General features: G+C 32.5%; 1 protein-coding gene across 4 annotated transcripts in view; it reads left to right on the plus strand.

The window, feature by feature from the left end:
- Positions 1–15,190, plus strand: part of Nox (NADPH oxidase) — a 196,024-nt gene that overhangs the window by 120,310 nt on the left and 60,524 nt on the right. For all 4 annotated transcript variants that reach the window (XM_080157021.1, XM_080157023.1, XM_080157022.1 and 1 more), the window contains 2 exons: positions 7,378–7,493; positions 11,914–12,037. In XM_080157021.1, coding sequence (XP_080013147.1) covers positions 7,378–7,493; positions 11,914–12,037 — 240 coding nt within the window. The remainder of the gene's footprint in view (positions 1–7,377; positions 7,494–11,913; positions 12,038–15,190) is intronic.

Raw genomic sequence — 15,190 nt, forward strand, 5'->3', positions numbered from 1 at the left:
TTAAATCAACGATAAGAGCTAATTGTTAGGTAATGTTTAACGTACGTATGAAAGGACTGACCCTAATTATAGAAATATTCGTTTGAAAGAATGTATAAAATTTTATTACTAAAATAAAGAGAACTAGCCCCCGGGTAGAGATGAACCTGAGAAAAAAGAGGAAAAAATTGTTTACTACTCAAATAACTTCATACAATAAGATTTGAAATATAAAAAATAGAATTAAGATATTAACAAAATTAGAACAAGACAATAGAGGGGGAAGGTGTTAAATAACTGTATGTCCCCATCCCGTTGACCCTGGGCAGACTTTCCATTGGGTCTTTAGATATCAGCCAATAGCTTTGTATATATTAACACATCCCAAGAGCAAAAGCAATTTGCTAGCAGACGAAAAAGGTTCCCAAGACAGGGCCCAAGTAGTTGTCTGGGTTATACATCTATACTTACTACATTTATATTAACAAATACAATGTTACAATGACAAAAAAAATTTTGAGAGAAAAGTTATCATAATTAACTTAGGAGGTTTGAAAAAGCCAATTATTGGTAAACAAAATGCTTTTCATAAACTTTTAGTTAGATATTTACCTAAAAGACTAATTAATATACTTTATTTTACTTTTTCATATTGACGAACTGACATAGTAATATACCCAAATGTAGAGAAGGTGCTTAAAATTACACATTTTTTTTATTTTTCGTAATCAAAACAATTTTTATTTTCAAAAAAGTCAGCAATATTCAAATCAGATTTTTTACTCTGCTTGCTTTGTAAAGTATTATCCTAGTTTGAACGTTATTTTTCATGGTTATCCTTTATCTCATAGAGGGAGAGAACAATGGGTTGTTTATTAGACTAGTCCCCGAAGGTCTTATAATAATGTTTTCTTATTCGCTGGCTCTACAACTTTAGTGACCTTTTGTGAATTTCGATTTGTCGGTCCATTGAGTTGAGTGTCCAAACGTTTTAACTACTAATTGTAATCTACATAGGGGGTAATTTTGAGTATCATCATTGGGGATGTGCATCAATTTATCGGCCAATGTCTTATCCCTTTAAATCCCTGCTTTATCTGGTGAGTTTAATCTTTGGCAAACTAAATACCAAAACATTAACAATTATCCTTGCAGACAGGGAGGGAGGGAGGGGACAATGGGCTGTTTATTTCACTAGTCTCCAAAGTTTTATGATAATGATTTCTTATTCGTTGACTGAACAATATTGGAGCCTTTTTTTTTACTTTTTATGGGTTAGTTCATCATGTTCAGTGTCCAATCATTTCAACCACTGAATAAAACCTACAAAAAGAATAATTTTATGCATCATGATTTGGGATGTACATGTATAAGCCATTAGCATTTCCCTTTAGATCCCTGCCTTGCAGAAGATCTCTTACAAATTTGCATACTCAGGGCCACGACTTGTACAAAATAGTTGCCATTATAGGTTATATAGATAACCCTAAATGACAACTTATTTCAGCTCAAATTGTCGGGGGGTGCAGTGATGATGTGGTAGATTTTTATGTTTTTCAATTGCGGATGAGTTGCGAACATTTTTTGGCAGACACCTATTCTTATTTAATCCACTCCTGCAGAAAAATCCTCTCGTGCAACTTTTACGCGTCTATGGTTTAACAGTCTTATCTGATTAAATCATTTTCTAGTTTATAATACAAACTTTTTTAGGGCCAACCATAAAATACTTAATCTTTAAGGGCATTAAAGCATTTTTAGCCATAAAGTTGGCGGCGGATAGGGCCAATGGATTGCAACAATTTGCTTAACCTGCCAATCTATCAGTACGACCAGTCTAAGGAAGGTTTAAAAAACAAGGACAGTAATTTCTCTAGATATTACAAAGGTAGTAAAAAATGCTGATAATAGTTATTTATCGCATCGTATTATAGATAGCTTTCAGCAGATTATAAAATAAAAATTTATAGGTTTAAAACCTGTTTTGTCAGGCCGGAGTGGCAGAAGGTTTAGGCTAACAAAACGGGTATTAATCTTATGATTTTTATTATAATATTCGTGGAAAATTTCTGTAATACGATGTTATATAGATTTTTCAGTATGGCTGAGAACCGGTTCTAATCCAGCGGATATTAATCGGTTTCGAAGCAATACTGGAAAATTACATTTTTCCATTAAAAATAGTGGATATGTAGACATGTATATTACTAATACTTTCATCAATTTAAAGTGGTAACGTAAAGGCTTTAGTTCAAACATTTTACAATGTATTCCTGACAAATTCTAGAAAATCGTTGAAAGAAAGCAAAGTATGTACACACTGGTTCCAACAAGGTATCAAAAGGGATAAGACAATGGCCGATAAATTGATGTACATCCCCTATAATGACACACAAAATTACTCTTTCTGTTGATTACAATTAGTGGTTAAACAATTTGACATTCAAATTAATGAACCAACCAAAAATTCAATAAATGTCCCTAAAGTTGTTAAGCCAACGAATAAGAAAATGTTATTATAAAACTTTGGGGACTAGTGTAAACAGCCCAATGTCCCCTCCCTCCTTGGGTTCCAACAAAAAAACAAATGCATTTGCCCACTTTATTGCACAATTTATTGGGGGATATCTTTTAAAAGCAAAGATTTTCTATTTTTAGAACATAGCTTGCCGTTCATAACGGATAGCTAAGATTTTTTAAACTTAGCAATTTTAGAATCATTTGATCAACTGTTGATTCCTGGGGTGATTAGTAATGTTAGAGGCACTGAACCCTAAAACTGCAATTAGATTTTCTATAATCTATGCAGATTTTCGCTGATTAAAAAGTTTTTTCTCACTTGTGGAGCTTTGCTTTTATGTATGTTGTCATCCTTGTCTGCAAAGGATGGGTTTTAAAGCTTTTAACAACCATTTTTTTGTTTTTTTTATCACTCATGTATATGTTAGTGAATTAAACAAATAAGATTTAAAAACAATTGTTTTCTAAAAGAATTATTTTTTTAGAACATTCCAAATTTTGTTTGTTTTTCTTATAAGTTAAAGATAATGCTTTTATCAGGTTAAAATTTTTAATAGATCTTAAGCTTTAGACAACAAAAACCTTACTGCTGAGTTCTATTGAAATAATTTTAAAAATATATTTCCTTTAAATATCATTAAAAGCAAAACGAAAAGCTATTAATCATCACAAAAGCGCTAATTATCTGTCTTGGCTAATCATGAAACAAAAATAAATGCCTTTTAAATAAGCCCTAAATTTTTGGTGTGAGGGTAGGAAATTTGCGTGCATTCTCATAGTTTTGGCGAGCTATTTAGCCCTTATTTTTGCACATTGGCTTGACACCATATTCTAAATAGGTTTGCACAAATTATCCCAGCTCATACAATCTCCTTTTTTGTTGAGCTAGCTAACACATACAAAGAAAAACTTTAAACAACAAGGATGTAAACATTTATTAAAGCGGAGATTCAACATATTATTCTTTATCAATGGTTTATATTGCATATTTAGGACTAGAGTAACTAATAATAGCTTATACTTTTACACATCTTTAATTATTTAAAGAATATTTACGAAAACTCATGTTGATAATGGAAAGTTAGGAAAGAAAAAAGACAGACGAGCAGTCAGGAATTTTTCTGCTTTGTATAATAAAAAGAACAGGATGTTTGTCTGTGTGTACTGAAATATCTCGTAAATAGCTTTAAATGAGTCTTCTTAGAGGTCTAAAAACTTTGGGAGAGGGTTGGGAGCCTTCACTCTCTGTAGAAAAACTACATTGAAATAAAAGTTGAGGGTTTATTTCCCCTTTCCTTTAAAAATTAATGAGTTTAAAGTCACCGAGGTAGTTTAAAAAATTCGACACGAGACATGTTTGCCCTAAAATAGAAAAGTTTTGTATTTTTAATATGATACACAGAAATGCACATAAAAGCTTATAATTTAGACCAACTCGGCGCAAACAATAAGAAAGTGTTTGCTATAATTTTAATATGACAAATTTTTGCAAGGTTTTTTTTCTGATTTTCTCAAAATGTAAGAAAAAGGTTTAGATTGGCACTACTACTACAATATAGAATGTCAGTAAGTTCGTCAGTCAGTTTACCCGGTTTTCAACGAACATTTTTATGATCAACTTTTTTTCATAAAAAAATATTGTTACCCTTTTATGTCTTAGGGAGGGAGGGGACATTAGGGTGTTTAATACTCTATTTCCCAAAGTTTTATAGTAACGTTTTCTTATTAGTTGACTAAACAACTTTGGAGATTTTTACTGAATTTTCATTGGTTGGTTCATTAAGTTCAGTGTCCTGATGTTTCAACCACTATTTGTTTGTAATTGTATGATGTAGATAAATTTATAGACCATTGTCTTACTAAAATTGAGTGTGTTTCAGGTCTTTTTTTTTATCAAATTCTAATCCTATTAAGTTTGAATTTTGTCTGTTTGTTAAATGGATATCTCATGATATGATAAAAAGAGATATTTTAATGCAAAGATAATATATAAAAATATAACATTCCCTGTTGAACTAGATTTATTTTGTTGACATACAATTGTCTTGGATTTTCGAATATCTACATATTTATTCTATATCTTATTATGCTAACAAGTGGTAGTGGGTCAGGCTGAAATTATTAAGCAACTGAACCTGTTGGAAATTATGAAAGTGTATGAAATTCGTGTAAAAACTTGAAAACTTAACGATTTGATAAACTGAGAAAACTGAAAGTAATGGCCCTGACAATGGATGTAGAATAGACGTGGATATTATGACAGGGGAAAAATTGTCGTCAATTTCGATTGCTGACATGGAACTCTCTGAATGGTCAGTTTGTTCGTCCAGTAAGTGGGGAGGGGATGAAAGGTGGGAATCGTTATTTTAGCCCACCGCGTGTTTTACTTTATTAGAGATCATGAAAATCTGGAGTTAGATCCAAGTAACAATAAATCCATTGCCCTGGCACTGCCCCGAGGCAACTTTTATCTCATTGGCCCAACCTTTAAAGTCATTTTTTTTATCAAAGATTTTCTTTTTTGATTAATCAAAGGGTTTTTATTTATTTTTTTGGTCGTTATTTTAAAAGCTACCAAAATTAAAACGCTCAGCAGTAAACAAATATTAATGCAGTATGGCCGAAAATGCTTTTCTAAGCAGCTACAACTGCTTTTCTGCAAAATTATAAGTAGACCAGCTACTAAACAAATCACAATGCAGTAATAAAAAACACAGTTGTAATATAAAAGACTTAGATTTGCAAGACATTTAAAGAGAGATAAAGAGAACCTTTTTTTTAATGATAAGAGATTATGCATTTAATGTCTTAAAGAAAAAAAACTTATTAAATTTTTATCAAAATAATATTAAACAACAGCGTAAATGCCAAAAACTTTTTTTCTCTATTATTTTTTATTCTGTTGATTATTATCTATTTTTTACATATACAGAAGTACAGCAGCTCTATAATTTGAGTTTATCTGTAAATTATTAAATTAGTTGTAAAGACAATATATCATTGGAAATTTTTATTATTGTATCAGTAAATAACAATATAAGTTTTATTTCCTCTTAGATTTGTTAGCTTGAATGCTACACTTATGAAGAACTGAATTGTCCTTGTTTTGTTATAGATAGGTCTTGATTGATTTTAAATTTTCTTAGAGGTTTGTTCAAGCATAGAAATCAATTTAAAACTCCTAATAAAGCGGTACTTTTTAAATATTTATTGTCCAGTAATGCTTTCATTTAAAAATCCATATATTTGTCCCCATAGAGAGAGGGAAAGGGCAATGGACCGTTTATTACACTTGTCCCCAAAGTTTTATAATAACGTTTTCTTATCTTTTGGCCCTCCATTTGAGTTGAGTGTCTAATGTTTCAACCACAAAATCTAATCTACAGAACGAGTAATTTTGTATGTCATCATTTGGGATAGACATCAATTTATCGGCCATTGTCTTATCCCTTCAGAATCCTGATTTGACCCCCTTTTTATTTATTTCTTTCTTTAGCTCTGAAAACCCTTTTTTTCTGATAAATGACCTAATTCCACACTTAAATACAATATTTGATAAATATAAAAAATGGATTTTAGCGTCACCCACCGGGATACGGATGTAGAAAAATTATTTTGTCGCCTGAATTGTATTTTTAAGTTAATAACAATTATGGCAAGTTTCATGTTCTTATTTTGCAGAAAAAATACAGTCTTTAAAAGTCATCTGTGAAAGTCCATATAATAGTTGGTGGCTAAATAGTTTTTATTTTATTGTATGCCATATTCCTATCCCTGATCCCACAAACAACTAACTCCTGTCAAACTCGGAGACATTGAATTGACCCAGTTTCGACATTGCATTTCGACAATATATCATGAAACAAAGATGATCAAATCTGACAAATTATCGATAATTATCGAAATTGCGTTATTCTAATGACATGATTGTTGTCGACATAAGCCTTTAAGCATTGCTTCGATAAAAAAAAACTTTTGCTGACTTGTGGTGTAAAACAAAAGTGTTCATTACTGACATAGTATGCTATTCTACTGACTTTTTTTGTCAACTATACGGTGTTAGATAAAAGTGGTCTTGGCTGAAATATCAACGATATATTATACCTTGATTATCATGACTATAATGCAGTCTTATGTAGATATAACAACAGATCAAAAGTTTAACACGGACATACGGGCAGTTAGGTAGCTGGGCTAGGCTTTGAAAGTTCATATTCTCCTTACAGTGACGTGCATATGATTTTGGCTGGGGGGGGGGGGGGGGGTGTTGGGATTAAAAAGTTCAAATTCTTTATTCCTGATGTGTCATTTTCATATAGTAAATAATATCCCCTCCTTGGATGATTTTCTTTGGGGAATAGGGGGACAAAATCCTTCCTCTTTATATGAAGGTGTAGAAGGATATACCGATTCCTTGAAAGGTTTAGCAGCCCTCCCCCCTTGTGCACGTCTTTAACTATTTATATAATCTATTCATAGTTAAGCGCCTTAAACCATGAAAAGTGTTGTGCTACACTTGAAATTTATTAAGATTAGGATAATTTATCATTGATAAAGTAACAAAAACGGCACCTTCCTAAACGAAAAGACCATTTTAACTTGAAGCAATATTAGGATAAAAAATTACTTTGAATATATTTTGTATTGTCATATCTTTTAGGATTTAATATTTCTATGAAAAAAAGAACTTTAAGATCATTAAACTACAAAACGTTCCTCATTTTTTTCAATTTAAAGGTATGTCTAGTATCTTAGGGGATCTCTTATGGAATCTTTATCAATTTCTTAGGATGGTTTTAGACTATATTCCTGACCTCCCACGCCCTCCCCTAGAGACTAGGAGCGAAGCAACTATGATAATAATAATGTTTTATTTAGATCTGGTCAAGTCGTGGAGTGGTGACGAAGCTGATGAGATGTATAGACAGAAATATGGATGATACAACTACTGTGGAGGAATTCATGTCTTTCTTCATCACAATCACAAATCCTCTGTAAGTTTTAGTTTTTAGTAGCGCAGCTACTTTACATATTTTGTGGTCGGTTTGTTTGTATGAATCTGTATAGACTGTCTCTATTGCTTCGCTGCAAATTAAATTTTAGCAGTGAAGTTACTGTATAATTTACTTTGTCTTCTCGTCAGTCCGTAATGCTATGGTGAAATAAAAGTTAGTCAGCTGCCATTAAAACTAGCCCTCTGTTTTTTTTTTGTCAACAATCCCATCTTTATGGAGCATATTTAAGTATGTAACATCCATAGCAGTCCGTCTAGATTAAAGCAGCCTTTTAGCAGCTTTTATTATACAACTTTCTTTGTCTGTCAGTCCATGGGTCATGCAAAAAAAGACATATAATATTTTTGATGAAGGCTTCGTGATTTCTATCATTCTTAATATCATCTATTCTTATTATTTTTTAAAGCGAGGCTTTTCTATAATTAGGGTCGGTCCGTCCGTACGTCCGTACGTCCGTCCGTACGTCCGTCCGTAACGGATAGCTCTTTTCGTTAATTTAGGCATGTTAGAATTCTCCTATCGATTTCAAATTTTGCATGGTGATTCCTTTAGTAGTTAGGTACGATTTAGAAAGCTTAGCAACTCTATAATCATTACCAAAATGTCCGTACGTCCAATTTAAACATGTTTTTTTTTACTTTTTTAACAACAAATTTTTATGTGATAATAATCCGATTGATCTGATTTTTGGTATACTGATTCCTGGGACAACAAAGTATAATGTTATAAGCGAAGCAACTCTAAAATCAAGTCCTAATTATGTAAGTATGTCCATAAACATTATCCTGTATAAAGCAGTTTTTCAACAAATTCACTTACAATTTTTCTTCGACTCTTATACTTATATATTCTGATTATTCAGTTCTGATACTATATAAGTGTTCATGTCCGTTTGTCCTACCGTTTCAGTGCTTCGCTTTTATGGATGTTGTCACCCTTGTTCTATCTTTTATTTACAAAACACTTGCTTGATTCACTTTATTCGTTTGTCAAACCCTTTTTTCTTCGCTATTTATAGATGTTCTTATTTTTGTTAATTTTACTATCCTATCTTTCTTTCTCACCTTCTCTCTGTTCTAATGTTATTGTTGTTAATAATAAAAAAGAATAAGATATGAAATGTTTGTATGTTGGAGATCAACAGGGGTTAAATAACTTGTGCCCAGCTAAATTAGAACTCACGAACTGTTTACAAGGGCTAGGTAGACGCTTAATTTCTAAAGCGGTTGGCCAAAAGTTGCTTAAAAATGCGGGTAAAATGAATCATAAAATGTCTCTAATGCGGCTGGCGATTTCGCTAAAATTACAATAATGTAGAAAATATTATACTGGTTGATATATAACTAGCAGCTGCATTTTCAGCTGCAATCGATTGCTATATTAACGGCTTTGTTTGAAGGTTTAAAAGAATAAAGGTACTAGCTTATAACCAAAATAGCAACAGCAGATTTATAGCACGAACATAGGGCGGCTGAATATGGCTGCGGATGCGGCTGGCAACCCCTGATTTTCAGTGCTTAGATAAATAGCTACAGACCAGGGTTTCAATGTTTTTCATTTGCTAACTTTCAATATTTCAATGAATAATAACCCCCGGGGGTTAAGGATCAAGGCACATATTCTCGATACTTAGCAAGGAAATAGATACACTATAGTGTGAATTTTTAAACATAAAAAATATAATTTAGTTTTATTATAAGCAAAGGATGAAGATTTACAGCAGACAAAAATTATTCTCTAGTTAAAGAGTAAATCATTGAGAATAAAATTGTTTTTGAAAACTTTTTTAAGGAAGAAAATAATCATTTAGTAAAGAAAGCAATGCATTTAATTTTGGTCGCTTATAAGTTAGATGGACATCATGTATTGGTCAGTTCGTTCATCCTGTAGTAGAAGAGGAGTTGGGGTAAAGGGAATGGATGAGGGGGTCGTTATTTTAGCTAGCTACAAGTTTTATTTTATTAGAGTACATTTAATCTGATGTAAGATCCAAATGATAATATTATCCATTAAAAATGGATACTCAGATCAGAACTATTCCAGTAAATTTCAACATTTGAAATATAATTATTTAATCTCATAAAATACATCTAATAAAGAATTGCTTTTCAAAGAAAGATTTTTTTGGATAGTATAATCAATTTATTATTTTTATATTACAACAGATTTAGCTCCGCTACTTTGGGCAGACACACTGGGAAATAGGGGAAATTGGGCTGTTTATTACACTAGTCCCCAAAGTTTTATGATAACGTTTCTAACTTGTTGGCCTAATAACTTTGGGGGCTTTTGTTGAATTTTGAAGGGTGGGTTTCCAAACGTTTAAACCACTAATTGTAATCTACAGAGTGATAAATATGTATATCATCCTTGAGGATGAACATCGATTTATAACTTATAAGCCAATGTCTTATCCCCTTAGATCCCTGACAAAAACCAAACTTTTTAAAGAAGACCTTTAGTAAATATTTTCGTATTGACATGAAGTTGCAATTCCTACTTGAAATTTTTTTAGAATTCTTAACATGTCACAAAAATTCCTAGCTTTCAGAATGGAATACTTGGCATATTATACAATGTTTTATTTCACTATGCAACTGGCAGCGCCTCTAGATCATATGGACTTAGTTTTGAGTCAGTTTTTTTTGGCCATTTATAACTCCATAAAATAGAAGTTGTGTTGGGTGTATTCATAACCAAGGATCTAAAGGGATAAGACAATGGCCGATAAATTGGTGTAGTTTCCCAATGATTCTACACTACAATACCCCTTCTGTAGATTAAAGTTAGTGGTTTAAACGTTTGAATATAAAATTTAATAAACTAACCAATCAAAATTCACTCAGGTCCCCAAAGTTGTTAAGCCAACGAATAAGAAAACTTTATGAGACTAGCGTAATAAACATACCATTGTCCCCTCTCCCTCTCTGATTTATAACAAAAGTTTAGGGGGTAACCCTCCCCCCTCCGGCACGCCCCCAGAAGCAAGACAGAGATAAATGTAGCACACCATTCCACGGAGCAAACATACCATTATTTTCTCATATGTAATCTATCTTTGATTGATACCCATATGGATTGATTTTAAGAAAACGGTTTGTGTCGAGTTTTATTAGCGTAGATAAGTTACAGCTAAATTTTATAGTCAGCTATTTATAATTTGACTAAAGAATAATTGATATATTATTACTTTGATCTTACACCAGACTTTAATGTTTTCTAATAAAGTGAAACTTGCGGGCTAAAATAACGATTTCTCCTTCCCGTCCCCTTTACTATTTCCCCTCCCTTTCTACTGGATGAACAAACTGACCAATAAACGAAAGCATTAAAATTTTCCCTCGTGTAGATTAAATCATTGGGGGACTTTTTTGAATTCTATTAATTTTTTTCCACCCCCTCCCCCCCCCCCCCCAGAAAAAAAGTTAAGGACTAGAGACAGAAAATAGTCGACACAGTATGGGTATAGGAAACATTTTTATTCTAATGTCCCATCTCTTTTAAACCTTATTTACCCCAAGTTTGTATGATTCAAACATGAAGATTTAAAGTGTTATATGCTTATTTTTACGGCAATAACATTATGATTAAAGTGCGCGTGTTAAAAATACATAAAAATTTAATGTCTGCTTAACATATATACTATATCTAGGTATTGTTTCAATTTGTATTTCTAACTGATGTTTATTAGCTGTAAAACTTGCTGTATTGGAAATACATCTGCCCATAAAAATGTTGATGCTTGGGGGTGGTCGTTTGTTATATGAAAACTAGGTAGTTTCATACCTATGTCATAACATAAACTCATTCATTTATCCATTCAAATCATGTTATGCCTGTGTTGCTTTTTAAACGATATTTTCCAGCATCTACCAATTTAATGTTGAGCCTTACGTTATTTTCGATAGAAATAATTGTTAAATTTCCAACCAATATTACTTGATTTACCTAAAGCTCAAAAAATGATAACATGTACTAAACATAGAAAAGTATCGTTTTGGGTAAAGCGAAACATTAAAAGGAATCAAATGATACTTTTATATTTATAAATTTATTCTATTTGTCTGTCTGTACCATAAGATCTCGCCTACCGTTTGACCAAATTGGCTCTTTTCTAAATGAAAGCTCGAGTCAGGTTAAAGAAAAATATCCCTCTCCTTAAATTTTTAAAAGCGAAGCTTTTCTATAAGTAGGGTCGGTCCGTCTGTCCGTTACCGATAGCTTTTTTCGTTAATTTAGGCATGTTAGAATTGTCCTATCGATTTCAAATTTTGCATGGTGACTCCTTTAATAGTTAAGTACGATTTAGAAAGCGTAGCAACTCTATAATTATCACCAAAATGTCCGTACGTCCATTTTAAACATGTTGATTTTTTTACTTTTTTTATTTATTATCTAGGAAACGAGGAGTGTTGAATGAAGAGAATATAAGCTGGTTGGAACAAGTATTCAGAGAAAATGTGGGCAAAGGAAAAGAAGAGTTTACCTTGGACGAATTCAAAAAAATTGTGCCATCGAAAAATGTAAGTTTTACTTTAAAAGACCTTAAATTTAAAATAAAATGGATGAGAACATCCATAAAAGCATATAAGAACATCAACACTTGTAGAGTGTCAGAACTAATTAAGCAGATAAAAAAATTTAAACAAAATATGAGATAAATTTGTTGCAAAACTGCGTAAATACACGATAATTTACGGGACATACTTACATCTTTAGGACTTGATTATAGAGAAGCTGCGCTTTTAAAAACGCTCGGCAAAGGAAAACATAACTTTTAAAAAGAAGAAATAGATAAAAAATAGCATTTATTAACTGTATAAAAATATTCAAGTCTAAAATTGTTTATTTGTTTAGATAATTTTCTTAAATAAAAAGGAGAGTAATGACCTGCTAATGATATGTTTGTAAGTTAAAATTACACAGTGCAAAAGTCACGGACTGATCTCGATTGATATCTTCCTTTAATTGCACAATGGTACTGCAATGTGCAAAATATTCCAAAAAATATTTCTCCACTATATGATTATGTAGCCCTATAAAAAAATGTGGCAAATTTTTAATATATGGTATGACATACATTCTATTACTTTAACTTAAGTTGTGTCAACAGTCATCTGTAGCAACTTATATGTCATTCGTAAAACAAACAATAAGTTTTTAGGGTGGATTAAATTATTTGAGGGGAGGGGGGGGGGGGGGGTGTTCAAACATAATTTTTTTTTGGAATTAAGAAGCATTATTTAGGCAAATAAATTGATTCTTAAGCATCGACATTGTAATTTTAGAAAAAAAAATTCTTTTATCTATATTCTTTAAGAAGCTCCTTTTTTTTGTGGGCAGTTTGTGTTTAGAAAGCCCCCTACATAACATAATTATTCTAAAGAACAACAGAGTGACAAATGAATCCAATTATCTACACATTAATCTTTCCAGAGACATTGTCCCATAGTACACTCTCAAGTTTAGGCTTGTAGGTATACACATTAATCTTTCCAGAGACATTGTACCATAGTACACTCTCAAGTTTAGGCTTGTAGGTATACACATTAATCTTTCCAGAGACATTGTACCATAGTACACTCTCAAGTTTAGGCTTGTAGGTATACACATTAATCTTTCCAGAGACATTGTACCATAGTACACTCTCAAGTTTAGGCTTGTAGGTATACACATTAATCTTTCCAGAGACATTGTCCCATAGTACACTCTCAAGTTTAGGCTTGTAGGAATACACATTAATATTTCCAGAGACATTGTCTTATTGTACACTCTCAAGTTTAGACTTGTATGGATACACATTAATCTTTCTAGAGACATTGTCCCATAGTATTCTCTCAAGTTTAGGCTTGTAGGTATACGAATTAATCTTTCTAGAGACATTGTCCCATAGTATACTCTCTAGTTTAGGCTTGTAGGTATACACATTGATTTTTCTAGAGACATTTGTACAATAGTACACTCTCAAGTTTAGGCTTGTAGGTATACACATTAATATTTTAGAGACATTGTCCCATAGTATAGTCTCAAGTTTAGGCTTTTAGGTATACACATTAATATTTCTAGAGACATTGTTCCATAGTACACTCTCAAGTTTAGGCTTGTAGGTATACACATTAATATTTCTAGAGACATTGTCCCATAGTATACTCTCAAGTTTAGGCTTGTAGGTATACACATTAATATTTCTAGAGACATTGTTCCATAGTATACTCTCAAGTTTAGGCTTGTATGTATACACATTAATCTTTCTAGAAACATTGTCCCATAGTATACTCTCAAGTTTAGGCTTGTAGGTATACACATTGATATTTCTAGAGACATTGTACAATAGTACACTCTCAAGTTTAGGCTTGTAGGTATACACATTAATTTTTCTAGAGACATTGTCCCATAGTATAGTCTCAAGTTTAGGCTTGTAGGTATACACATTAATATTTCTAGAGACATTGTTCCATAGTACACTCTCAAGTTTAGGCTTGTAGGTATACACATTAATATTTCTAGAGACATTGTCCCATAGTATACTCTCAAGTTTAGGCTTGTAGGTGTACACATTAATATTTCTAGAAAAATTATTCCATAGTACACTCTCAAATTTAGGCTTATAGGTATACACATCAATATTTCTAGAGACATTGTTCCATAGTACACTCTCAGGGGCGTCCAAGCATTTTATTTTGGGGGGGGGGGTAAAATTTGTTTAAGGGGGGGGGGTAAATCGGTTTTGGGGGGGATAAAATGGCGCGCCAAATTTTTTTTACCCCCCCCAAAATTTTCACCCTGGGGGTAAAATTTGCTTGGGGGGGGGGGGGTAATTACCCCCCCTGAAATCTGTTGGCAGGGGTAAAATTTGTTTACCCCCCCCAAAGCTTACCCCCGGGGTAAAATTTTTGGGGGGGGGTAATTTAAATTTTTTTTGTTAGAGATTTTTTTAGTTAGAGATTTTCTATTTTGGGGGGGGGGGGTATTTACGGCACCCCCAGGGTAGGGGTAAATTTTAAATGGGGGGGGTTAAATGAAAAAAAATTTGGGGGCGCCTACGGCACCCCTAAATTCGTTTGGGGGGGGGGGTGGTAATCGCCCCATTACCCCCCCCCTTGGACGTCTATGTACACTTTCAAGTTTAGGCTTGTAGGTAAACACATTAATCTTTCCAGAGACATTGTCTCATAGTACACTCTCAAGTTTAGACTTGTAGGTATACACATTAATATTTCTAGAGACATTGTCCCATAGTATACTCTCAAGTTTAGGCTTGTAGGTATACACATTAATATTTCTAGAAACATTGTTCCATAGTACACTCTCAAGTTTAGGCTTGTAGGTAAACACATTAATATTTCTAGAGACATTGTCCCATAGTACACTCTCAAGTTTAGGCTTGTAGGTATACACATTAATATTTCTAGAGACATTGTTCCATAGTACACTCTCAAGTTTAGGCTTGTAGGTATACACATTAATATTTCCAGAGACATTGTTCCATAGTACACTCTCAAGTTTAGGCTTGTAGGTATACACATTAATATTTCTAGAAACATTGTTCCATAGTACACTCTCAAGTTTAGGCTTGTAGGTATACACATTAATCTTTCTAGAGACATTGCCTCTTAGTACACTCTCAAGTTTAGGCTTGTAGGTATACACATTAATATTTCTAGAGCCATTGTCTC

Source organism: Acartia tonsa, chromosome 4 (genome assembly GCF_053477335.1).
Source record: "Acartia tonsa isolate MP-2025a chromosome 4, ASM5347733v1, whole genome shotgun sequence".
Lineage (NCBI taxonomy): Eukaryota > Metazoa > Arthropoda > Copepoda > Calanoida > Acartiidae > Acartia > Acartia tonsa.